Raw genomic sequence first — 26,208 nt, 5'->3', positions numbered from 1 at the left:
GGGCAAAGGAGACCTGGAGAGTTTATATGATTGACAAAAGTCACCCAAGTTGTTGGTGAGCCAGGACTGGAACAGAGCTTTTTGGGCATCTAGCCAGTATTCTTCCCCAGTGCATTACATAGAATGAATTTGTTGTACTACAACAGTAATGTTCTGTAACATTTCCCTGAAGACAGTGTTATAATAGTGATCTTCACTTATATATGTATTTTTTGTTTTATGTATATATGTTGATTGTGTCTATATTTAGACCTCATAATTTAAATTGCTTACAATGACTCATTCATTCACCCAATGTTTGTTGAATACTTGCTGTGTGCCAGGTTCTATCATAGGTTCTAGGAATACAAAGATGTGTAAAACATGATTCTTGCTCTTAAATATAATAACTCTCAGCCCAGTGCAGGAAACAAACACATTTAAAATCAAGAAGAATAGTGCAAATACAAAGAAAGCTAGACCAAGTTTATGATGCAATCAAAGAGGCAGGCACCCAACTGAGGTTAGGAGGGTGCGATATGGTAGCAGGCCCAGGAGAAAGGTTTTCTGAGGATGTAACACCTACACTATGTCTTAAATGAGTAGTTATCAAGGCCAGGTGGGACAATATATAAGCATTTCATCCCTCAGATTCTAAGAGATGACGGTCATTATGTTATGGGACTCTGTAGTCACATTTACCGTTGTCATTAACCTAGCAAGATCTTGCAATGCACTTTGGAGATCTTGCAGATAATATCTGTTGCTTGATTTGCAATGAGCTCTGAGATTCCACTTCCTGTAGGGTCTAACAGTAGTCTTAGCAGAAACCAGAAGTCTGGAAAAAGGTGAAGGAAATAACTTCAGTTAAGAACTTATAACTCTACTAAAAACCAACCTGCCCAAGGATTCTCCCATATCTGCCTCCCCTTGTCCAGGTCTTCCTCATCCCTTCAGACTGAGTGCAAATTCCACTTCTAGGAAGCCTTTCCTGATTTCTCCAATCAGAAGTGGTCTCTCTGTTTTCTGAAGGCACAGAGATATTAGTGCCTCTTGTATGATATCTAGTGTGTCCTACCTTAACTGCAGTTTCAGAAAGGTACCTCAGTCTCATACCTCAAAGATGTGAGGGATGGAGGGAGGAGCTGGAGCTTCAGGGGATATCACCCCCAGGGGTATCAGGAAGACAAGGTAAAAAGTTGAATCAGCCCAAAGCAGAGGAGTCAATACACACAGATATTTCCTCTCTAGTCTCTCTTCTCACTCCATTCATCCTCCCACCAGACAACCTGTCCATCCCAACCTACATTCACTTACCTGAAGCTGATTTGCTAGATCATTCTTCCAGGTTGTTGTATAGTGTTTCCTGGGCTTGTAACACCCTCACCATCCTTGTTCACTCCACAAACACCTACCCAAGCATTGCCTGTTTTTTTCACCCTTCTCAGACCCTTCCCTCTCTGCCCCACCCCTAGTTAAGCTCAGTGACCCCTTTCAGCTTCATTGGAGCCTCGATATATTTCTGTTGTAGCACCTTCAACACCATCATACTTCTTGATGTATAGGCTACTGGATGGTGAGCAGCTTGAGGTCACAAACTATGTCTTATTTATTTAAATGTCTCCAGTATCTAATGAATGGGTAAATGAATGAATTTGTATTCTTCTTTTGTCTTCCTTAGAAACTTCCTTCCAGAAACTTTGCCTTATTCATCGGTATGACCCCCGTCACAGCACCCTTTACTTGGTAGCCTCACAATAGATGTCTGTTGTTGAATGAATGAATCTAGCTATTCACACACATACCAACCCACAACATTGTAATACTGAATTGATTCTTTTTAGAATGCCCTATAAAAATGAAGTGTATTTTAAATGTTTGTCAAAAGAATCCAACTTTGTTAATAGTTTTCAGCCCTCAAACCCCCAATGATGCATCACCTAAGTGCCATATGTCTCCCACAGGATGAAGCTACTTGCAGAACAATCTGGCAAAGGTCATCCTAGGAGCACACCTCAGGAACTCCTCACTTTCTGTTCCTCCTCTTTCTGTTCCCCACACCTCCCAGGGCAACAGGAATGGGTCAAGGCACACCATGTAGTGATGGGCCAGCAAGCGGATCAAAGGAAAGAGAAGACTTCAGTCAATAGTCTTCTCACTGTGGGTTTCCTCTTCCCCATATTCTGCACTTTCTGTGACCATATCTCATGACCGATGTCAATGTGAATGAGGAAGGTTAAGAGAGAATTGCCAAACATAAGTTTAACCTCAAATTCCTATATGCTCCCTAAGCAAACCTTTATCAGAGATGCAAATGAGAACCTCCTGAAGCAGGTGTAAATGCTCCAAAGTCCTCTCTTTAACCCTTTTGCAGAAATGAAGTCAGAATAAAAACCAGTGGTTACAGTGAGCAGACACGGTGCCCCTCCCCTTCCTCCACTGGTTGGTTCTTCACCTACTGAGACAGCCTCTCTTTCCCAGAGGATTGAGGGGACTCAGGACCCATAAGCTTGAGTTCTGCTTGTGGCTTCAATCATTGTGCTTAGGAGGTACAGAAGGGCCAAATGGTGCTGGACCATGGATGCATGAGAGCTGATGCTGGCCTAGAGTTAAGGCATGAGAAAGGAGGGCGATGCTTAGGAAAGGCTTGTGAAAAAAAGATTTGCAGAGGAGAAGTCTTCTCTTCATTCTTTCTTAGGCCATCAGAGATCCTCAGTCTATATGGTGGAGCCTTTGTATGAAATGGAAAAAAATGGCCCACCTATAGGAGAATTCAGCCCCTCAGACACAGGTGCTCAGGCTGGAAAGTAGAGACCCCACTGAATTTCAGGCCCCAGCCATCTCTGCCAGCTGTCTTTACATCTATACCACTGCATGCAGCAGCCTCAAGACTACCACCTAACCTATGTCTCACTCCCTCCTGCCTAAACTCTCGGAATCTACCAGCTGCAGCACACTCCAGATTCAACACCCACCCTGGAAGGGGCTGAGACCAGGGTGCCCATCTCTGTTTTATGGAAGGAAAAACTGTTACCTGTCTCACCCCTCCACTGCTTTCCTACATCTTTGCTGCCCTACATGCCCCATAATTTCGTCACCTCTCTCTGTCTCTCTTTCCCCTCAGGCCAGGAGGAACCAGTGTGACTCCATGCTGCTCAGAAACCAACAGCTGTGCTCCACATGTCAAGAAATGAAAATGGTAGGCAAGGGGGAAGACAGAAACGGGCACAGGCATCTCAGGGTGCAGCACTGCCCTTCCCAGCCAAGCCCTGTGGAGAGAGATAGTGATGGGGCCCGTTGCAAGGAGGGCCTAGATAAAGACTGCCAAGGAGGAACTGTTGGTCCTGGGAGCAGCATCGACTGAAAGAACATGATAAACCTTCTCCGTTTCAACAAGCTAAAGGGTAACCGAGATAGGTGGGCCAGAGTAGAGATGCAATGAGCTACTTCGCCTTGGGCTCCTAAGTAACTACAGCCTCTCAGAGACTTAGGGGATTATGGAGCTCCTTCTCCCTCCTTAATGTAGCCCCCACACAACACATATGCTCATACTCATTTCTCCACCATTAAAATCAGGAGACAAACAGCTTCATCTTTGGGTTTACTGTTAATTTAGGTAGCACCTCAAGAGAAAGACTGGGGAGAGAGTCTATAGTACTTTCTAGGTAGTCAGGGGTGGTGTCATCTGCCTTGGATACTTGTAACATATAGTGGAGAATGGTAGTAGGGGAGGAATATTAGGAAAAGAAAGAAGGAGAGCAACGGAGATGTGGAGGGAACACAGACAAACTTCTGCCATCTCTCACAGTTGCTGAATCAGAGGCCTGATTCGGGAAGGATGCTAGACTAGGCTGGAGTTAGGCCTTGGATAATTCAAGAATTAGAGTTAGCGTTGGGATGGTTGTTAGTGTTAGGGTAAGGAAGAGGCTTTGGTTAAGGGTTAATTTAGCAACATGGTTAGGTTTGAGGTACGAGCTGGAGAAGGGTTTCTTCAACTCTGATATTCTATAATTCTTTGACTTGGGGAGGAAAGTGGGGCTAAATATGTAGGCTAAACATGCTTTAAAGGAATGGAAGAAAAATAGAAGATATAAGAAAAGCTCCTTCACTGAGTTCACGGCAAGTCTTCAGTCCAGTCGGATGTGAAAGAGAGTGGCAGTTTTGTGAAATCTTTATGTGGGATTTAGAAATTTAACTGAAGCTACCGGCAAAGCTGCACCTGGATGTTTCCATCTATGTTCATTTTCTACATAACTAGAGTCACTGTGTTAAATATTAGCATTGGCTGGAGTCTGGGAAACTAGGATTGGGATTTCTCCTGGTCTTATTCCTGGAATCCCTTGTATCCACATTTAGAATGCACCAACCTCAGGCCTAAGCTGGCCTTGGCCAGCTGGCACACTTGGGACGTTAACAGCTGTCCTGTTTCTCAAGACCTCTTCTCTGACCTTTGCCCTTGTCCAGGAATGATAGAAGTGGAGCCACATGCTGTAATTTTACCATTTATTGAAGCTTCTAAAAGGAAGGGCTTCAAACACAAAAGTGCTCAGGGACCCTTCTGTACTGCTGTCAGAACCTGGTGAGAAACTACAGAAAGTTAGAAAATAAACATGAAATACCCTTGCCTCACTCTATGCAGTAGTACCTCAAAGTCCTCCCAAGGGGAGGGACTGCAGGTCTGCTGTAGTCACTGTAATACCCCTTCTTTCTCAGCAGTGAGTTGAATAGAAACACTGGGGAATATATAAAAAGACTCCTAGGAATAGAAGGGAACTTCCTCAACCTAATAAACAGCAGCTTGAAAAACCAACAGCTAACACCCTACTGAATGGTAAAAGACTGGATACTTTCCTCTAAGGTTAGAAACAAGGCAACAATGTCTGCTCCTGACACTTCTACTCAACATTTTACTATACATTCTAGCCAGAAAGATAAGAAAAAGAAATAAAAGCCATCCACATTAGAAAGAAAGAAGTACAACTAGTCTATTTGCAGATGATATGATCTCATATAGCGAAAGTCCTAAGGAATGCGCAGAAAACTATTAGAGCTAATAAACGAGTACAGCAGTGTTGAGGATACAAGATCAGTATATAAACTTTAATTTCTATTAATAGCAATGAACAATCCAAAAATTAAGAAAACAATGCCATTTGTAATAGCATCAAAAATTATTTAGGAATAAATTTAACAAGAGAAGCACAAGAGCTATACAATGAAAAGTATAAAACATCGTGGAAAGAAAATTTAAAAGGCCTAAATAAATGGAAAGAACCCCGTGTTTACAGATTGGAACACTTAATATTGTAAAGATGGATATACTCCCCCAAATTGATCTACATATTTAATGTAATCCTCAAAATCCCAGATGCCATTTTTATAGAAATTTGCAATCATATCTTAAAATTTATATTAAAATGCAAGAGATCCAGGATTGCCAAACAATCTTTAAAAAGAAGAACAAAGTTGGAGGTCTCATACTCTTGATTTTAAAACTAACTGCAAAGCTATGGTCAGGACTGTGTGGTACTGCCATAAAGATAGACAAACAGATAAATGGAATAAAATTGAGAGTTCAGAAGTAAATTCTTAAATTTAAACAATTGATTTTTGAGAAAGGCACCAAGACAGTTCAATGAAGAAAGAATAGTATTTTCAATAAGTGGTACGGGAGCAGCTGCATAGATACATGCAAAAGAATGAATTTGTGCCTCTTCCTCACACCATGTACAAAAATAACTCAAAATAGGTCAAAGACCTAAATGTAAGACCTAAAACCATAAAACTCTTAGAAGAAAACATAGGTATAAAGCTTCATGACCTTGGATAAGGCAATGGTTTCTAAGATAGGACACCCAAAGCACAACCAACAAAAGGATATAGATAAATCAGTCTTCATAAAAATTTTAAATTTTGTGCCACGAAGAACACCATCAAGAACACGAAAAGACAACCCAAATATTTGCAAATCAACAGATGAAGCATTATGTCAGATAAGGGACTAGTATCTGGAATATATAAGGAACACTTAAAACTCAACAATAAAAAGGCAAACACCCTAGTTGAAAAGTGAGGAAAAAGTTTCAGTAGACATTCTCTAAAGAAGATCTACAAATGACCAATAAACATATGAAAAGATACACAACATTATTTGTTGTAAAGCAAATGCAAATCAAAACCACAATGAGATACACTTTCCATCCACTAGGATGGTTGTAATAATAGTAATAAAACGGTGGATAATAACAAGTGTTGGCCAGGATGTGGAGAAATTAGAACCCTCGAAAATTGCTGACGGGAATGTAAAACAGTTGCTTTGGAAAACAGTTTGGGAATTCCTCAAAACCTTAAACACAGAGTTACCATATGATCCAGCAATTCCATTCCTAGATATGTACCCAAGAGAACTGAAAACATATTCACACACAAACTTCTACAAGAATGTGCATAGCAGCCATATCTTAATAGCTGAAAAGTGGAAATAACTCAAATGCCTATAGCTTGATTAATGGATAAACAAAATGTTGTCTATCTATATATAGAATATTAATCATAGAAAAGAATGAAATACTAAAACATGCTATAACATGGATGAATCTTGAAAACATTTTGCTAAGTAAAAGAAACCAGATGGAAAAGATCACATATTATATTGGTTCCATTTATATGAAATGTCCAAAATAGGAAAATTCATAGAGACAGAAAATAGACAGTGGTTGTCAAAGATTGAGGAGGGGAGTGAGTGAGAAGCAATTACTAATAGGTACATGGTTTCTTTTTGGGGTCATGAAATGTTCTAGGAGTAAATAATGGTGATTGTTTTACAACTTTCTGAATCTACTAAAAACTACTAAATTGTACATTAAGATGGTGACTTATGATACATGGTATCATAAACACCGATAAAAAGAAATTAGCACTAAATAAAAGCGCAAAATAGATGAATCTCAAAAAAATGTAAATAGGACCTTGTTATGTAACTACTCATATTCCTATGTAACCTTGGGCTAGAAGCTCAGTCATTTAGTGCAGAAGAAATACCTGCTGACAGTTATGGTTGTGAATCACAAGTGATATTTGCCTTGGTTTTATCTAGGCTGTGTTTTATCACGTCTCTGCTCCAAACAGTTCATCTTCCCCTTAATGCACCTATTCTGTAGTCCTTCTGTTATCTGCATTACTCTCTAATTAACACTTTCAAGCCCCTTAAAAGTAGGACCATCAAGCTAGGCAACTGTAAACAGATATTCTCTAACATATATTAAAAAATAGTTTTGAAATAAATTAAGTTTATTTCAACAAATATTTATTGATTGTCTGCCATGGGCCAGGTACTTAGGTAAACTACAAAGAAAAAAAAAGAAATACATAAGACCTGTCTTTAAGGAGTCAACAAATAAATAAATAATGACAATAGAATCTAATCAATATAAATAGAAATGATCTGATGGGGAGTGAAGGGGCAGTGAAAGTAAATATCAAGGAAGTCTTCCTTGAAGAAAAAGACTATTCAGGGTTTTCAAGAATGAATAGGAGTCTACCACAGTACACTTTTTCTCAAAAACAAAAATCCTGTCTGGCAGGCAGCTTTGTTCTGATGTAACCCCTGTAGCACAGTTCATTCATACAACAGCACTAGCTGGATTTAGGGGATTTAGAACAGCAATCATGCTATTCAGGAGGAGTTACAGTTTCCTGCATCTTCCCTTGGGGCAGAGTCAACTTTAGATAAATTTTTGAATAAAGCAGTCTGTCTCTGGCACATTCTCATCCACTTTTATGTTTAGAAATCTCTCCTCACGTTCTTACTAAAGGCTTGGCTGCCCCCACTATGCCCAGAGGCTCCTTGTTACCAGATCACCTCCTTTCTCTCCCTCTCGCATCCTTTCTTCAGCTAATGAGTTTGGAGAACAAGCTGATTAAACATAGTACATTCTTGGCATTTGTATAGCCTTTGCATTCAGTTTTTTTTTTTTTGTTTTTTTTTTTTGCTATTTTCAAGCACCTCTAAAGGTCCTTAATACATTGTAATTTGTAACTTTGTTATGTCATAAACTTAAATCATGAGTCACCTGGTACAAGTCACTTAGTGAGTAGAGTAGCTGAACACCTGCACCCACATCTTTGTGATTGTCATTTTATTATTATAGCTACAATAATTTTCGAGAAATAATGGAAAAATGCTTCCTAGTGAAAACATTCTTAAAAGAAAACCAACATCTAGTGCTAGGAACAAATTTGGAAAAGTTCAAGAAAGTGATGTTTCTTAACCAAAAATACTGTAACTGTACATTGATTTTAGGCCTATATGAAAGACACCTTTAAAATTTCAAGTGTGCTTCAAGGTGGGTTCATTCATTCACTAATTTGATCAAAAATATTTCTTAAACAGACATCGTGTTAGCAGCTGGAAATACAAAAATAGAGACAAGGTCTATGCCCTCATGAAGCTGAAAGTCTATTAGGGAACCCAGACATTACACAAGTAAATACAATATAAAGGTTATGAGTATTTTGATCCAGGAGGCCCTAAGAACATAGAGCAGAGGACTACCGAACAGTAGTCAAGGAGTCAGCAGTCTCTGTGAGAAAGTGACAGTTAACCTGAGACTTAAAGAACATGTGTGTGTTGGGGGTGGGGGCATCTAAACAAACTGATTTTAAAGATTTACTAAATCTGTGTATCTAATTTCAACTGATATCCAGGGAAAAACAATGACTCTGACTTGAGGGAAAGGTGAAACCCTTTGGTTCATTCACATCACGAAAGGATGTATGAAGGACTTTGATATCAAATACAACTCAGATTCACTAAAGTAGTACATTATTTATTTAAATCAAAATGCAGTTACAGCAACGTTCTAAATGAGACTTTCTTCTTGAGGTACAACCAAGAACAATGAAAATCTCAGATGATCCAAAAGTATCCTTTGAGAACTTTATGAGTTATAGGTAAGTCAACAATTTAAATCAGGACATGACTTAATTCTCGTTATGTCTAAGGACACAGGAGAGTGGATTGAGAAGCATAGTAAGAGGAATGTTTAAGGAATGCTTAGGGAACAGGCTTCTTGACTGGTTTTATTTTTAGGTTAAACCAAATCATCAGATCAAAAAAGAAAGTTCACCTTTTTGTTTGAACAACTACTGAAACTATTGCAGAAAGTATAATCTTCCTTTCCACCTTCACAAGAACAATATAAGAAATAGAATAGGAAATTTCTTTGATAATTCAGATGGAACTAAATACAAATTCTCCATGTAGATGATATATCTAATCTGCAAGATATGGGGGATTACACATAATCTTTCCTTAGTCCAAGATGTTCTCTGCTACGTTTTAGTAACTAAAATTCCTCTTTATCAGTTTGTTTGGTTGTTAGTTAAAGCTTTTTTAAAATCAAGATCGAGTACAATAGATATAAAATCCAGTTGGAATTATGATTAGTTTTTTTGTGTGTTTTGTTTTGTTTTGTTTGGTTTGGTTTTTTCTTTTTGAGATGGAGTCTCTCTCTGTCGCCCAGGCTGCAGTGCAGTGGCGCAATCTTGGCTCACTGCAACCTCCACCTCCCAGGTTCAAGCAATTCTCCTGCCTCAACTTCCCAAGTAGCTAGGATTACAGGTACCCACCACCATGCCTGGCTAATTTTTTTTTCTTAGTGGAAATGTGATTTCACCATGTTGGCCAGGCTGGTCTCAAACTCCCGACCTCTGGTGATCTGCCCGCCTTGGCCTCCCGAAGTGGTGTGATTACAGGTGTGAGCCACCGTGCCCCACCTAGTTTTTCAAAGAGTTTTTTTCTTCTATATTTAACTATTAGACCGGGAAGAAGGACTCTGTTTTTACTTTATTACAACATGAAAAACATGGACTCATTCTAAACAGGACATCAACACAGGTCAACTTGCATTGCAATAGATGGTTGGAAAGTAGACATACACTCACCCTTACATATGACTAACCAAAAAAGCTATATGTAATCTAATGGCCATTTTATTTTTTTCCTCATACAGACAGCAATAATGTGGAAAAATAAATAGGCTTTTTTGTAACCTTATGTTGCACAGTGGTACATGTCCTGATTGCTTTTATGACCTTAGGGCCATTTGTTCCAGACTCAAATATAGACCCAGATACACTGAAAACATGTACCCAGTTCCTGGCCAAGGTAGACAAGGTTATGGAGGAAGTGGCTTTTTGAGCAGTACGAGCTCCATCACTAATAACATTTACCTGTACTGACTCTATATTTTTAAAGAGCTCTTGTATGATAAAAGTAATTCTAGTAAATATTCATTATGAACTTTAAATGGAAAACTGAAGCATCTAAAATCAGAGATTTCTGAGCAAAATTTTACCCTTCTGTGAAATAACCTTTCAAAATGTGTTGCCCCATTTTACTTATCTTGCAAGTTTTGTACTTTATTTAAATATAAAATTCCAGAACATTAATTAGTTGTATTTTAAACAAATAGCTCTTATCCCTTTAAAACTAAGACCAAGAATTAAACCAGTTCTAAAATCATGTCAACATCAACCAGACGTGTCATGAGATTGATTGTTGTATTCTTTTTTCTGTGTTATGGAGGAAAACATACCACTTCTGTTTGAGACTTAGCTAGAGTGACTATAAAGCAAGGGCCTGGTTCTATCTCTAACTTTTCCATATTTGTTCCTAGCACTAGATATTGGTTTCTGTTTTCATACTTTTTAAGTATCACTGCATACATAGGCAAGTGGGATCATCGTCACTGAAATTATGGTTTTTTAAAAAGTGACTTTAATTATAGCCATTGCAGGAATTAAAATATAATACTTATTGAATGAAAAGAATGAAGGAAAAAAGGAAGAGGGAGAAAAGATGGCAGGATAGATACATATTTGTTGAATTGTAGAATAGACAGAGCTTAAACTATTCAGTCCTGAACATACCATCTGCCTGTTTGCCCAAAATGGATAATAGAAGGGGTTTTGCTTTCTCTTTTTCTCAATCTCAGTGACAATTGATTAAAGCAAACTGGCTTAACTCACTATATTTTTGGTAGCAAAGCAAAAATAATCTTGGAAGATCTTTGTGGAAGTAGAAACCATGAAATGAATGTAGAGCCTTAGATGGCCCATCAAAGTTTACAAATATGTCAGTCTTTAGAAATTAAGCAATTTAAACTAATGTAGAAGTGGTTTTGGCTTACATGCATTTTCCTCAAGGGTCACCTCCACAGCCTTGGCCACCAGGAGAAATAGGATGTGGTCAGGGCATTTTCTGTGAAATGGGAGGGTTCTAACCAAAATGTTTTCTCAGCTTTACTCTTTAAGGGTACATTATTGATCTGGAAGAGTTCTATTTTTTTTTTCTGGAAATTGAAGAACTCTTTCCTTTATTCCTCCTATTTTCAGACCACATATGTTCTGACAGTGGAATAAAACATTCAAAATAAAGGTTTTATCAAAAAAATCCATGAAAACAACACTAATCAAAAAGAGACTGAGAATTAGTAGTCTTTGGACCAATCATCTCACATTGCTAGAAAGTGGCCTGATCACCAGGTTAACAGGTACTAGATTCAAGAGATCGCGTGTGTTTAAAAATGTATAAAGCCGGTGCGGTGGCTCACACCTGTAATCCCAGCACTTTGGGAGGCTGAGACAGGCAGATCGCCTGAGGTCAGGAGTTTTAGACCAGCCTGGCCAACATGGTGAAACCCCACCTCTACTGAAAATACAAAAATTAGCCAGGTGTGGTGGTGTGTGCCTGTAATCCCAGCTACTCAGGAGGCTGAGGCAGGAGAACTGCTTGAACCTGGGAGGCAGAGGTTGCAGTGTGCTGAGATTGAACCACTGCACTCCAGCCTGGGCAACAAGCGCAAAAACTCCATCTCAATAATAATAATAAATAATAATAAATAAATAAAGATAAAATTATATAAAGACACATTTCTTTCTACCAAGCCCTAGCTAATTAACTAATGTGTTTTCTTGTTTCTTCCAATCAGAATGAGTCTTCATCAACCCAAATTCCAGACTACACCTGAGCCTTTCCATGATGACATCCCAACAGGTTTGCTTTCTTTTAGAGTACTTATAGTGTGAAACATACTAGAAAAAATTGCCATGGAATGAAAGTCTAATCCCTAAAATAATTTCTAAATTTCCTGAGCAAATCCTCACTTTCTATCCCTTTCTCTTTCACATATTGTCTTTTGACCTGCTGGGATTGGTTCACAGCCCTTCTTTCACTCCAGCACCACCTGTGCCCTCCTCAGGCCTCACTTGCCCTTATCCATGTCATGTTCCTTCCCAGGATCTGTCCACAACATATGGCTGAAGACTTTCCATGGAGATGGGGTACAAACAAAATAAAAGTTCCCCTACTGGCGGTCCTGATGGTATCAATTAAAATGGGAAGGGAACTGCATCTCTATACCCTCAGAGTGGCCTCACCAAGGCCCTGAACCTTTCACTCCACCAGCTCCCTAAAATACTTGCCTTCTCCCAGCAAGCTGCCTTTGCTATTCTTATCTTCACTTGCTGTTGATAGAAACAAGGAAAGCAGCTCTATTTCAGGCTTCAGCATTGACCTAAGTCTCAGCTTTAGTTATGGCAACACTGGGCTGGTGAAGATGGAGTGAGCCATTATTTGGGGTAATATAATTCAAGGGCTTACTGCAGCACAGGCTGTCACTTTAGTGACTTTGTCCATTTTCTCATTTGCTCCCATATTAACTGAAGCCACTTGAATTTTTCTTTCATTTGATACATACAGTAAAGAAAATCAGGATCACTTTCCTCACTCTATACATATGGAAAAATCTTTTATCTTAAGAGATTGCAGGGGAACTAGAGCCAGAACTGAAAAGATATCTAGAAAGGAAATTTGAGGACTGAAGGGATGTCTTGAGGGGATGCCAAAACGGAGGACCAGAAACTCAGGTTACAGCTGAGGTTTGGGGATATCCACTCGAGTGGAGTGAAAGTCTTCCAGTCCTAATAAATCGCTTCTTATCTATCCCAAAATATTGACCTAGTTCATGGCTCTCATTTAGCCAAAGTGGAACCAAGAGCCTGGAGCTAAGAGTACCTACCCAACAAAAGCTACCCAATCTGCTGTTCCCTGGTCTATGACCACCTCATTCCTTTGAAGCCAAGAGAACATGGGTAATAGGCATGTACAGTTGATTTCATAGTTATCTGTGCCAGCCACACACTCATCACTCATTCTGAGTTTCCTTTGGACCTGGATTTTTTTCAGACCTGCCTTGCAAAGGAATGAATCACACACACACACACACACACACACACACACACACACACACATCATTGTGTGCCTTTCCCTCGGCAAGAATATATTTTTTGATCCTAGAGAACAATGTAACAAGATGCCTTTCATCAATTTATTATCTCTGGGAGTATACTTCAATTAGCAATTTAAGAGCTAGATTTTGTGTGCACAGGAACAGCATGTTATATTCTTGGACACCCTGATTCTTGTCCATAGAGTTCATCCTAGAACAGTAATCTTAGAGGTGGGACTACAGGGAGAGTAGTTGTGTAACTGGCTAGGAGCTGAAGCTTGGTAGATCTACTGTTTATTATAGTCATGACCCTTCTGAGCTGAGTTTGCTCTTGTATGTGCTCTTAGAGGTCATGAAAAAGGCACTAGCCTAGAAGTGATGAGACCTCGGTAGGAATCCTAGTCTTGCTGTATAGGCTTGGCCTCTGTGTTCCCACCTGTAAAACCAGAGTAGCATGTTGTCCCACTGAAAGCTAGGCCTTCGGCACAAGTGGCCTTCACCTTTGACTGACCCAGGAAAACTGCTGGCACTGCCCCAGCCCCGCTGGTTTATAGAGTTTAGACATGTCCATACTGTGGTACTTGCTGCTTATTGCTGAAGCCACCTTCCACCTGTGCTGTGTTCCCTGTGGATTGCTACAAATACCAAGTGACTGACTTATCCCAGTGAACAACATTACTGCCAATGACTGTCTAACATCACTGTTGGTCACAATGATTGCTGGCATTTTTTCTGGATTCTGCGTATCCTTACATATTATCAATAATTCTTAATGACAACTAAGGAAATAGAAAGAACTTATCTTTACAAGTGATGGAGATTCCTTCATGAATCTTTGACCTGATCCCAGAATCCCATGACACCCACAGACTCTTAATCTCAATAAACATTTGTACAGATGCTAACCACCTGATGTGGGCCTACCACCTGGCACAGTGGTATGATACGGCACAAAGAGCACTGGGTTAGGATTAAGGATATCTGGGTTCTGGTTCTTAGTCCATTAGTGTCTGTGACCTTGGACTGCTGTTCCCTCTTCATTACAGTGATGAGACTGAACTGGATCCAAGGTTTGTGATCCTGTAACTTCTCTATCTCTCATTCAGTTGGACTTTGTTCTCTGGAGCTTGTTCCAGAGAATTCAGAGTTCCAATTCTCTTAGTCACTCAGCGATTCCCAATGGGAAGATGTTATTTCATGCACTGGTTTACCCCCATTCAAGTAATCTGTCTTCTGGAAAAATTGAATATTAACCAACTTTTAATAAATCATTTTGAAGAAGAGGTAGGGTAAGGATTTTAAATAACCCTAAAATAAATTATTTCACAAAATACAGATTTCTTTTGAAACGAAAGTACTTTCTGTCCCTTCTGTAGCCTTTTTATAAGATCATGTTTATTTCTTATTTTTATTTTTTTAAAGAACAGAACTATATATGTGTCCCTGAAAAGTCTCCTGAGAATTGAATATTCTTTTCTCTTTGACTCATATTACAACACCAGACATGTTTTATCTTCATTTCTAATTTAATTGGTAATGACGTCTAATACTTGAGTTTTGTTTCTGGATACTCCTTTTGGCCTCATTGACAAGATCTGTAAAAGTTTAAATGTTGTGAGGGGAAAAGGCAATTTCATTAAATGAAATTCTTAGGTGAATTTTTTGTTCCATTTTCTTAAGAAAAAATAAAAGGTGGATTTGAAAAACAAATTATTAGGTGAATTTTAAATCTGTTCTATAAGGTTGAAGAAGTCTTTGTTAGCCTGTGGTTATTTTGAGTTTCTTTAAGAATAGAATCTAAGTAGTCCTTATCCTTCTTTCCTTCTTGTACTGTCATCCAGAAAGCATTCACTACAGACTGCCCATTCTGGGCCCCAGGACAGCTGTCTTCCACGGATTACTGACAGAGACCTACAAAACTCTAAAAGAGAGACAACGTTCTTCCTTGCCCAGAAAGGAACCAATAGGCAAGACAATGAGGCAGTGAGCAGTAGGAGCTCATCACCTCCCAGACTCCCAGAGAGAAAATAACCTCGCCAAGCCAATCTTTGACACTGGCACCTTCTCCTCACAATTTTCTCTCCTCTCCCAAAAGATGATTTAATTTTGCCTTCCTAAGATTGCTGGTATTCTAGCTCTTACCTCTATCTTCTCTCTCATGTCTCCTAAAGACAAAATGGTTTAATTTACATGATTATAAACATCTGTTGATGAAAATGGAACATGATAACTGTCTCTCATTTTATTTTGTTAAAGGTTCCTCTCTACATTAAAGTGGAAAACATCCTTCTGTTTTTAAGTCACAAGTTTTCTATGAAAGTTATTTCAGCTCTTTCTTCAGGACAGGGGCCAGAGATGGCCCCATGAAATCCCTCATGAATTCAGCTTATTTAAGAATAAAAGAATAGGCTAGGTGCGGTAGCTCACACCTGTAATCCCAGCACTGTGGGAGGCCAATGCGGGTGGATCACCTGAAGTCGAGTGTTCAAGACCAGCCTGGTCAACATGGAGAAAACCTGTCTCTACTAAAAATACAAAAAGTAGCCGGGTGTGGCTGGTAGCAGGTGCTTGTAATCCCAGCTACTGAGGAGGCTGAGTCAGGAGAATCGCTTGAACCCAGAAGACAGAGGTTGCAGTGAGCCAAGATCACACCACTGCACTCCAGCCTGTGAGACTCCATCTCAAATAAAATAAAATAAAATAAAAATATAAAAAAGAATAAAGATGTGGGGCTGGGCACAGTGGCTCAAGCCTGTAGTCCCAGTGCTTTGGGAGGCTGAGGCAGGAGGATCACTTGAGGTCAAGAGTTTAAGACCAGCCTGGGCAACAAAGGGAGACCTGCTATGTCTACAAAAGTAAAGAATAAAAAAAAAAAAGAATAAAGGAGAAAAAGAGAAGTTGCCCTCTAGCCTTATCTCTGTTGGTTAACTCTGGTAGATGACAGAGGATACTGTGATGCAATGACTGGAAAATGGCAAGGCGTTCGTTTTTGCAACCCTGAAGCACAGGAACTGTGCCTTGCCTTGCCCTTCTCACGTCACTTCCTTTAGTGCCTCTCATATGTTAGAAGTTCAGCTAATCCTTGCTTAATAAAAACCATACCTAGTGCGCATATTATGTAGTTTGATTACTTTGGTTGGAAGATGTATGCATCCAGATTTGTCCCAATCTGTGTGTCCATCTGCAGTGTGAGGGAGACAAAAGAAAACTCTAGGCTGGCAAATATTATATTTATAGGCACATATGTTTCATGTCCAGCTTGTTGGTGGGGGGTGGTTATGTATATAAAAAGAACCCCTCTGTTATTTAAGAAGCAATGGTCTTGTCATATCTCAAGATCCTGACTAACTGGAAACTGGATCAACATGTGAGAACCAACCTCTGCCTGACTGTATTTGAAGAATGCTAAAAGTATCATCAGATTTTGAAAACCTACTGTTGACTTTTCTCTAATATCTCTGTTGAGTGACTAGATTAACCAGATAAGTGAGTAAAAACATCCTGACATCCCTTTCCCTAGAGGGCTGGAGACACAAGGGTACATCATGGAGACTGGGAATTCACATAGTCTGGGGACCCCTGGGAGTCTCTGAAGCCCTTCCAGAGTGTCTGTGACTTTACTTGAAGAATGGACTTCAAAAATCTCAAACAAATGGCCTTGTTCTTAAATTGGCCTCATTTCTTGCACAAGAAAAAAAAAAAAAGACAAACAAAAACAGAAAAACTTGCTTGATTGTCCTGAATTCCTGATAGGCTATGATTCTTGGTTTCAGTTCAGCTGGAGTTTAAGAACTCCAAAAACAGTGCCCTGGAATTCTGATCCCATTTCAGATAGTTGTCAAAGGAGAGACACATCACAAGCAACAATGTTTCCTTCTTTTGTTGTTGTTGCAGATTAATATATCCAGTGAAAAGATTGGGTGTAACTGTACCCATGCATTATAGAGGATAAATGACCCATTTACAATTATCTGGAGCTTTTGAGGTAATCAGAATATTATGTGGCTAGTGAGATAGAATGCTTCCTAAATATCTTCAAGATGGCTTCATCCATAGTACTGGGACATTTCCAAAATCTAGTAAAATAAAAAATAATAATATCATGTTGTTTGGTAGTATGATGACAGAAAAGGATGATCTACATCAATGGTTCTTAAACTTTTGGTCTTAGGAAATTTTACACTCTGAAACATTGAAAACACTAAAGAACTATTTATCATATTAGAAATTAAAATGGAGAAACCTTTTAAACACTTCCAATCAGCTGTCAAAGTGATGACATTATCACATGTCATGTGGCCTCTGGAAAACTCCACTATACTTAGGAAGTTTTCCAGAGGCTACTTGAGGCTTCTTGGGAAGAAGAATAAGAAAGGAAAATAACATCTTAGTATTATTATGCAAACAATTGTAACTCACAGACACTCTGGAAGGGCTTCAGAGACTCCCAGGGGTCCCCAGACTATGTGAATTTCCAGTCTACATGATGTATCCTTGTGTCTCTAGCCTTCTAGGGAAAGGGATGCCAGGATGTTTTTATTCACTAATCTGGTTAATCTAGTCACTCGACAGAGGTATTAGAGAAAAGTCAACAGCAGGTTTTCAAAGTCTGATGATACTTTTTAGCGTCATTTACCTCCCTTTGCTCAGATTGTCTACTTAAAAACTTTATAAACTTCATTTGGTTTCTCAAATAGAATGGATTGACCAGTTAGCACCAGAAGTCTAGTTCCCTTTGAAATCTCATTTCTCTATATGAATGATTGTTAATTTGCTTGGGCTAGTGTGAACTCATTTCCCAGAATCTGAGGTCTAAACCTGGACCTAGTGTGGCCTCAGCACACTGGCAATACTCCATTTGCAGCCTTGTTGAATAGTTAGCCAGCTGGTGAACTTCCTTTTCAGTTTACTCCTACAACAAAATCCTGAGAGTAACGGGACTGAGGGAAGAATTTCCTAAATTGGGAAGTCCAACTCTGACATACCCCTCCACAGGACTAACCCAACGCTATCATTTCAATTTAAACTTGCAAAGAGATTTGCATATATGCTGTGTGATTTTTCTCTACCAGTAGTGTTATTTAAAATAAATCTTCTTACTCACACCAACTTTGCTTCTATTTTTCCTGTGGGAGTCAAAGTTTTGACTCTGCCATCCCTCTTAGCCCAATCTTTCCTGCACTGAGTTGGATCCTTAGAGGTTATAACTTGAGCTTGTCAGTTATTTCACCTGCTGCATGTTTTTAAGCGTCATCCAAAAGATCTCTCATAAATGGGCCATGGTAATTTCTTCACTATGAAAATCTACTGATAATGTTACTCCTAGTGCAAAGTAATTAATATATGCCTCAGATTAATTTTGCAAAATGGATAATCTTGGGTAGATATTTGTTGCTGTTTTAAGGTAAAAGCCTGCTTTTGCTGTTTTTTTTTTAAACAATGACTCTTATAATAAAAGTCCACTGACATGAGTCAGATATACTCTTTCATCTTTCCTCACCCTAACAGGGAATTTTAAAAAACCAATCAATCTACAAAATTCTTTTATTGCCAGGAATGGAGAGAAATGCTGTATTTAGGAAAAGCCATGCTGTAGCTTTTAAAAACAAATATTTAACTCGTTGTCACATCTATTTCCCAGTCTAACCTTGGGAAATCCTACAGGCCTCTACTGCCATGTGCTGTGTTCAGGGTCACTTGTATTTTCCCTTCCCCAAACTGTCAAAGCTCAGGGGAGAACTGTCAGGAGCCATCACCTCCCAGGCCTTGTGGTAGAACACATTGGAGCTGCCCATTGTTCTGAACATGTCTAAGAATACATAACTTCAAGTAGCCTAAGTGTAATGAGTTTAACAGAACTGCCTTGTGTCCTCCTAAGGAAAGCCCTATTTAGAATGTCCCATTTGGGTGTAGTTGCTCAGGCTGAGGGAGGTCTTAGGATGAGAAAGGCATTACTGAACAGAGTATGAAAGAGTTTCAAAAAGAAGAGGAAGCATGGGTCTTGTTTCTATAAATAAACCTATAAATTCTGAAGAGTCAAGGTGAAATTAGAAAATTTAGAAATGGATAAAACTTAACTAACCCTTAGAGAAAACAGGGATGATCAATTCTGTTTCAACCATCTCCCTCTCAAAAACATCTTAATTTAGCACTTTATTAAATATTATACCTATTTAATAGATGTAATTCTTGTCTCTCTAGAAAAATGTATAACTTAATGAGGACAAGAACAATATCTCATGCTAACACCATATCCCTGCAGGAGCTACCCAGAACACACTTGAGAGATATTTCAAATGAAAAAAAAAATCTATTTCTAAGCTTACCAAGCAATATGGAAAAAAAAATGAAGTAAAATCCCTGAATTTGGGACAGCGAGGCTATAAAGGGTTTAGATATTAGGATCCTGCCTTTGAGGAGCTAATAGTTTCAGTTGTAGAATAAGATATACACACAAACATGCACACAGATGAACACATGTGCAGGTCAGTATGGAAATGGGCATGAGTTATAAACAGAAACACTCAGTGATTGCAGCAGAAAAGCTCTCCATATCACCAACCGTCCAGCTCTCTAGACAGGAACAAAGAGGCAGTTGTGTGAACATCTCAAGAAAGTGGTCAGAGGGGGGAAATAGCCATATTCACCCATATGGGAAGTTATCGCTTGTTCTTTGCAAAGTCTTTGGCAAGACATTTAACTGTCTGGCCAATGAAATGCAGAATAGTGGAATCAGGTACCGGCAGATGTCTGCTGTTTCAAGGAAAACTTGTTCTTAAACCTCTTGGGATTGTCCTCCACTCAGTCTGTGTAGTGGGGATCATCCTGTAGGGATGTCACATAGCCAGAGTCAGGAAGCCCTTTCTTCCTGGATTCTCACATTGAGAAAGATGCATGAAGAGTAAGATATGCATAAAAACAACAAGAAAGACATTTGGTAACATTAATTGGCTCCAAGGCATGGAACTGTGTGGCTAGAGGACAGAAATTGGCCAAGAAAGAGGATTTTTCAGAGTACACTCACATTTGCTCTTTTAGTTTTGAACCATGTGAATGTTTCACTGACTCAAAAATAGAACAAGATGAAACAAACAAAAAAATCTTTTTAAAATTGCCAGAGGGCTAATCTAGGTGATAAGCTATTAACATAACTGTTTGTCTTCCTGATACTCAAACAACATAGTCCTTGAATACTTACAAGGTTTGGACAAGTTTCCAGTTTAAAGAATAAACTTTATCTCTGGCCCTTGGAAGTTTTGCCACTGAGAGGCTTCTACTGGCAAATAGTAACATTTATATAGCATTTTAAACTTTTCAAAGCACTGTCACTGGTTTTTCCTTTCTGTTTGTATTAAATTTACCATTGTTCTCCCCATTTAAAAAAAGCAACAACGTTTCATACAGTGCTATTTATTAAGCAAATGCAATTCTTTCCTGGGGCACTTTTACCAAAAAAAAAAAAAAAAAATCTTTTTTTTTTTTTTTTCTTAAGATCCAAGGTTATTTGGGCAGTATGACATGGACCCAGTCATTTTCTCTGGATCCACCCCAGTGCCACTCAAATTACAGCACCTAGAGAGTAGAATCTAAAATTCTACTAATGCCCTGGCCAAATGTGGCTATGAGAATCTTAACCTCTCTTGTTCTGGATTTCCTACTGCCTGAAAAACAGACTATTATGGCTTTAGTCTTCCTAGCAGCTAAGTCACATTCATTCTTTCACATTGACTTGCTACCAGCTAAAGACTTTTTGTCCTTCTAGTGAGAATTACTGTTCTGACAGCTTTCTTCAGGTTGTTAAATTTTTTTTACACCTATATACATGCCCCTATATTATGTCTTATTAGGGTTTATTCCAGCTAGCTTGCAGCCAGTTACCATCGTTCTGAATCTAGATTCCATCATTGACTAGTCCTCCCAAATTTGACAATCTGGTCTTCTTTTTCTAGGTATTTGATACAAGTGTTGAAAGGAACAGAGTCAGGAACCAGATCCCATAGAATAAATTTAGAACTCTCTCTTTATATCAAGGATTCCCAAGGGGCTCTTCTTTATATTTTATTGTAAAAACATTCAAATATACACAGAAGTAGAAATAATAGCACAAAAACACCTATATCTCCTCCTACTCCTTCACCTATATATTGTTTTGCTGAACCACTTTAAAATAGATTATCATGACATTATGCCACTATATAGTTCAACTTGAAGTCCTTCAACACATAACACCATTATCTCACCTAACAAAATATGAATAATTCCTTATTGTTATATTCACTTAGTCTATATTCAAATTTCCCATTTGTCTCAGCATGACAATTACGGTAGGTTTGTTCAAACCCAAGTTACATCGAGGGTGACATATTGCAATTTTCCCTCCTTTCATCTAGAACTCCACCTCAACTTCCTTTTTCATTACATTGATCTGTTGATCTATTGAAGAGACAAAGATAATTTTTTTGTAGAAGCCAAAGACCTCTTTAAATAATATGGCTCTTCATGTTGTTCATTACAAATGCTGCTATCAAAAAAAGGTCATTTATTAAATAATGTTAATTTTCCTTTTTAATAACAAATTTGTATGTAACTACCAATTAGAGATCCTGGTAAACATGAAATAGCACTCTTATCATTTTGGGTTGAAATGATCACAAGGATAAACTTAGAATTATGATCCCTTATAATGGTATAACATTGATCAAGTTACTTAACATCTATGGGTCTTTCCTGTGTTCTATAACGAATCTATCTCAGTAATACAGTTCTTATAAGGACTGATACAATAAGCATGCAAAATTTCTATTTAGAATCTCTGATCATAGAAGCAAACACATGTTTTCATTTAATATTTGGAAAGCTGACTTTAAACTAATATTTGTCCAATCCATGTTGTGTGCTGGTAAAGAGGGTGGTTAGTTGAGCACAATTGATTCCCCACTACCTATTCAACACTGTTAGAGAGATCACATTTCATCCTTACAATAACCCTACAAGATAGGTATCACTACCCCCATAATATGGATGAGGAAACTGGATCTCACAAAGGTTAAATGACACACTCAGGTTCACACTAAGTTAGGAATTGAACTTAGGTGTTTTTGAATACATACCTGGAGCACCTATCACTTCCCTACTCTGCCCCTCTGATTGTGAATAATACCCACTCCTTGGTCAATACAATATCTAAGATATTATATCTACCAATCACTACAACCTTGTTAGAGTTAAATTAGAAGTAGCAATTCCGTCATTGAAATCTTCTACCTTCTGAGGGATAAATCTGGCTACAAACCAAACAAAACCAAGCCATATCTTCTGGGGTTTCCCCAGAGTGGGAAATGCCACACACCTGCTGCAGGCAGAGGTCTTTCTCCTCTCAACCTGTTAGACATTCAGGTTTACTGGAAATGTGTCATGTCTTTGGAATGGGAGGGTAGGGAGGAGCCAGAGAGAGCCAGGTCCTGGCATGAAACTTGCCCACCAGGATAGACAAGGCTTGGGAGGTGGGAGGTGGTGGGTAAGAAGGCAGACTAGGCCCAAGAGCATGTGAAAGTCTGAACATGTGAACATGTGTAGCACCAGTCAGTCCTGGGGTTTTTGTCAGCCATTAGAGACCAAATATAGGGGTGTGTGTGTGTGTGGTGTGTGTGTGTGTGTGTGAGAGGGTACTTGGAAGTATCGAACGCACTTCTTACCTGTGATAAAGCTCAGTCACTGGACACAAAGTTCAAGGGGCTGGATTCTGTCTGGGGAAGGGAGCCTGGCCAGAGCAAAATTAGGAAGCTCAGGGATTCTCAGTGGGGCCGTATCATGATTTACGGGGGAGACAGATGCAGTTAGAGATTGCATTCAATATTGAAATATTTTACATACATGTATTTTAAAACAAAATAGATTCGTGTTTATAATACAAAATGATGAAAGCAAATTGGAAAAAAATCTTCTTAGCCAGGAGGACGTGCAGATGAACTCTAGCTAAAAACTGTTACCTTTTGTGTAGTGATTTTTCAAGGGAGTTGTGAAATTTCTATGTTAAAGAAAAGAGGATATTGGTTTCAACACTGAGAAATCCTTGGAGAACAGAGGGGAAAACAGAAGTTCTGGGAGCAGAGGTTGGTGCTAGAAGAGCAATCAGTTAGCCTGAGGCTTATTTCTATTTCATTTATTTTATTCGATAAACATTCACTGGAAAACCTACTAAGCAAGAGGCTTTGTGAAAAACCTAATAAGCAACAGGCATTGTGTTGGGTGCTGTGGGTACAACAGTGAATGTAACCATTTTCTGCCCTTGAGAAGTTTGTGATCTAATTAAGCAGTAGAGGTAGGTTAACAGAGAACAACAACAAAATCTTAGAAGTGCTATGATAGAAGTATACACAAGGCACTAAGAGGAGTCTCTGGCCCACGTTCAAGGGGGGAAGGGCAGAAAGAATTTATTAGACCATAAATGAATTTTAAAGAGCACTTGCACTGGATCTAGTGCAAAGGGACAGTGTCTCTAGGGGAGTGAAGAACCATAGTGACTACAAGTTTGGGCTCTGTACTCATGTTGGCTGAGTTCCATTACAGATGGCACAATCTTGGGCAAGTAACTTGCCTCTCTAGACCTTGGTTTCTTCCTCTATAACATCAAGATGGTAAGACGGTACTGCAGGGGCCAACCTCTTGGCCCTATGAAGGTTCACTGACAAATAAGCTCATAAAAGGCAGATCAGTTGGAGAAAAGACATACTCATTTATTTTAAATGTATACACAAAAGAGCCCTTGGGATGAAGACCTAAAGATATGAGAGAAATTATCCATTTTGATGCTTAGATTCAAAAAAGTATAGAGAGTTGTGTAGAAATATGATTGGACAAAAAGGCTGTGATCAAATGCTAGTAGACTGAGTGGGGAAACACAGCACGACCTGCCTGTCTGAATTCTTCTTGGCATCTCTGAGCATGCACTCCTTCCTTCTGAGTGTGGGGCAGGGTGTCTTTGGGGAAAGGGGGCTCTGGTTTTTATGGCTCACCATAGAGAAGAGGGATTCTTGTTTCTATGACTAGCCTCAGGGGAGAAAGGTGCTGCAAGACAGGAGGGCAACAGAAAGTCAGAGAAAAGCATTTACTTCTAATGCTGCTTCTGAGGCCTTCATTTCAGGATATTGTTTTCTGAGCCCCAGTATTACCTAACTCACAGGGTTGCTGTGAGAACTAAATGTAGTAATTATGTAAAGCACTTTAGCAAATAGCTCTCAATAAATATAAATTTTTAATTAATATAAAATGCAATATGGCCTGATGGATCTGAAATTGTATTTGGGGGACTTTTAATTAGGGTGTTTTCTGTGTTTAGACATTCTCTTCCAATGCTGGTCTAAGGTTTTTGACTCTTCATTTGTAGAACATTACACAAGAGTCAATGAGGGTGATCTATCAAGGATTGACATATAAATTAGAAATGTGGCAGTGTTGGCTTTCAAAGGAGTTCATGGTTAACGAAAACCCACCTCGGCCAAACTCAACATTTGCTCTCATTCATTTATGTATTTATTCTTTCAATATTTTAATTCCTAATATATGCCAGGTACTATGATTTATGGTAACTTTACAGAGATGATTTATACATAATACTTTTCCATAGAAACTCACAGTCTTAAGAGAGAGAGAGAGAGAGAATCACAATACCATATGATAGTGTGATAACAGAGGTATGTGCAAAATGCTTTGGGGAACACTCCCAAGTACTGTAATGACTAACACTGACTGCACATCTGGGAAGGTTTCCTGAAGGAGGTAACCTTCTAGTTACGTCTTTAATAAGAGTTTCCCAAGCAGATGCCTGTGGGATGGGAGAATTCCAGGAAGAGGAGATTGCTTATGTAGAGAAACAAAGCGTTGATCAAAAATGATGTATTCATGGCAAAAAGCATAGAAGCATTGTGTAAGATTAACAGGGGATTAGGTTAAAAAGGTAGATTATACCAGTATGATATTATGTGGCTGTGCAATACTTTATAGGCTGGAGAGAACTAGAGGCGTGATCAAAACAGATCTGAGAAAGAACAAAGAATGGAAACCGAGTGGCAGGAGAGGAGAGATGAGATAAAAAGAAATCAGGCCTTTGCAATAATCCAGGCAAGGTTGGTCATCTTGAAAGTTTCTGGCTGTATATATAGTCTGGCCATATAGAAAGAGATCAGGACTGCAGATGCATTTCTAGGAGTCATCAAGTTAAAGGTGATATTTAAAGCTATGCACATCAATGAGCTACCCCAAGGACATGATGTAGTGTGGGAGGAGAGGGGTCCAAGTGGGCAGGCCTGGAGAATACCGGCAAAGGACAAAGTAAGAAAGAAAAGACAGCAAATAAACTGAGAAGAAATAAAAAATTGTTGTCCCAGGGAAGAAGAAGTTTACAAAGTAACAAGTTATCAATGGTGCCAAATACTATAGGGAATTTAAATATGAAAGGAGTAAAAAGAAGTCACCAGATTCCACAATTAAAAAGTTAGGGTATCCATAGTTAAAGTATTAGGGACCGAAGCTGGATTGCAATGAATTGAACAAAAAAGGCAGTTTGGTGATAAGAAAAGAGACAAGGTTGAAGAAAAGGTATGCTTAATGAGGGAGAGACAGGAACCTATTTGAAGCCAAGCCTGTGGACACCTAAGCACTCTACTGCTTTGTTTCTGTCTATGAGTTGCTTTTCAGATTTAAAAAAAATTGTAAAACATTTTTTATGGTGTAAGGATCTCATTGGCAGGCTTTTTAAAAAACTGCACCCATGGCAGGGCACAGTGGCTCACTCCTGTAATCCCAGCACTTTGGGAGGCCGAGGAGGGCGGATCACGAGGTCAGGAGATCCAGACCACGGTGAAACCCCGTCTCTACTAAAAATACAAAAAATTAGCCGGGCGTGGTGGCGGGCTCCTGTAGTCCCAGCTACTCGGGA

The 26,208-nt window shown here is 39.0% G+C and overlaps 1 protein-coding gene across 1 annotated transcript in view; it reads left to right on the top strand.

Annotated features, from left to right (window-relative positions):
* Nucleotides 1-15,490, top strand: part of C12H1orf105 (chromosome 12 C1orf105 homolog) — a 48,756-nt gene extending 33,266 nt beyond the window's left edge. Inside the window, exons 4-7 of the mRNA XM_003258885.3 lie at nucleotides 3,104-3,178; nucleotides 8,864-8,931; nucleotides 11,973-12,037; nucleotides 15,113-15,490. Coding sequence (XP_003258933.1) covers nucleotides 3,104-3,178; nucleotides 8,864-8,931; nucleotides 11,973-12,037; nucleotides 15,113-15,258 — 354 coding nt within the window. The 3' untranslated portion in view covers nucleotides 15,259-15,490. The remainder of the gene's footprint in view (nucleotides 1-3,103; nucleotides 3,179-8,863; nucleotides 8,932-11,972; nucleotides 12,038-15,112) is intronic.
* The last annotated feature ends 10,718 nt before the right edge of the window (nucleotides 15,491-26,208 follow it).

The sequence above is a fragment of the Nomascus leucogenys genome, chromosome 12, assembly GCF_006542625.1.
Source record: "Nomascus leucogenys isolate Asia chromosome 12, Asia_NLE_v1, whole genome shotgun sequence".
NCBI classification, from domain to species: domain Eukaryota; kingdom Metazoa; phylum Chordata; class Mammalia; order Primates; family Hylobatidae; genus Nomascus; species Nomascus leucogenys.
This window is presented reverse-complemented; position numbering and strand designations above follow the sequence as displayed.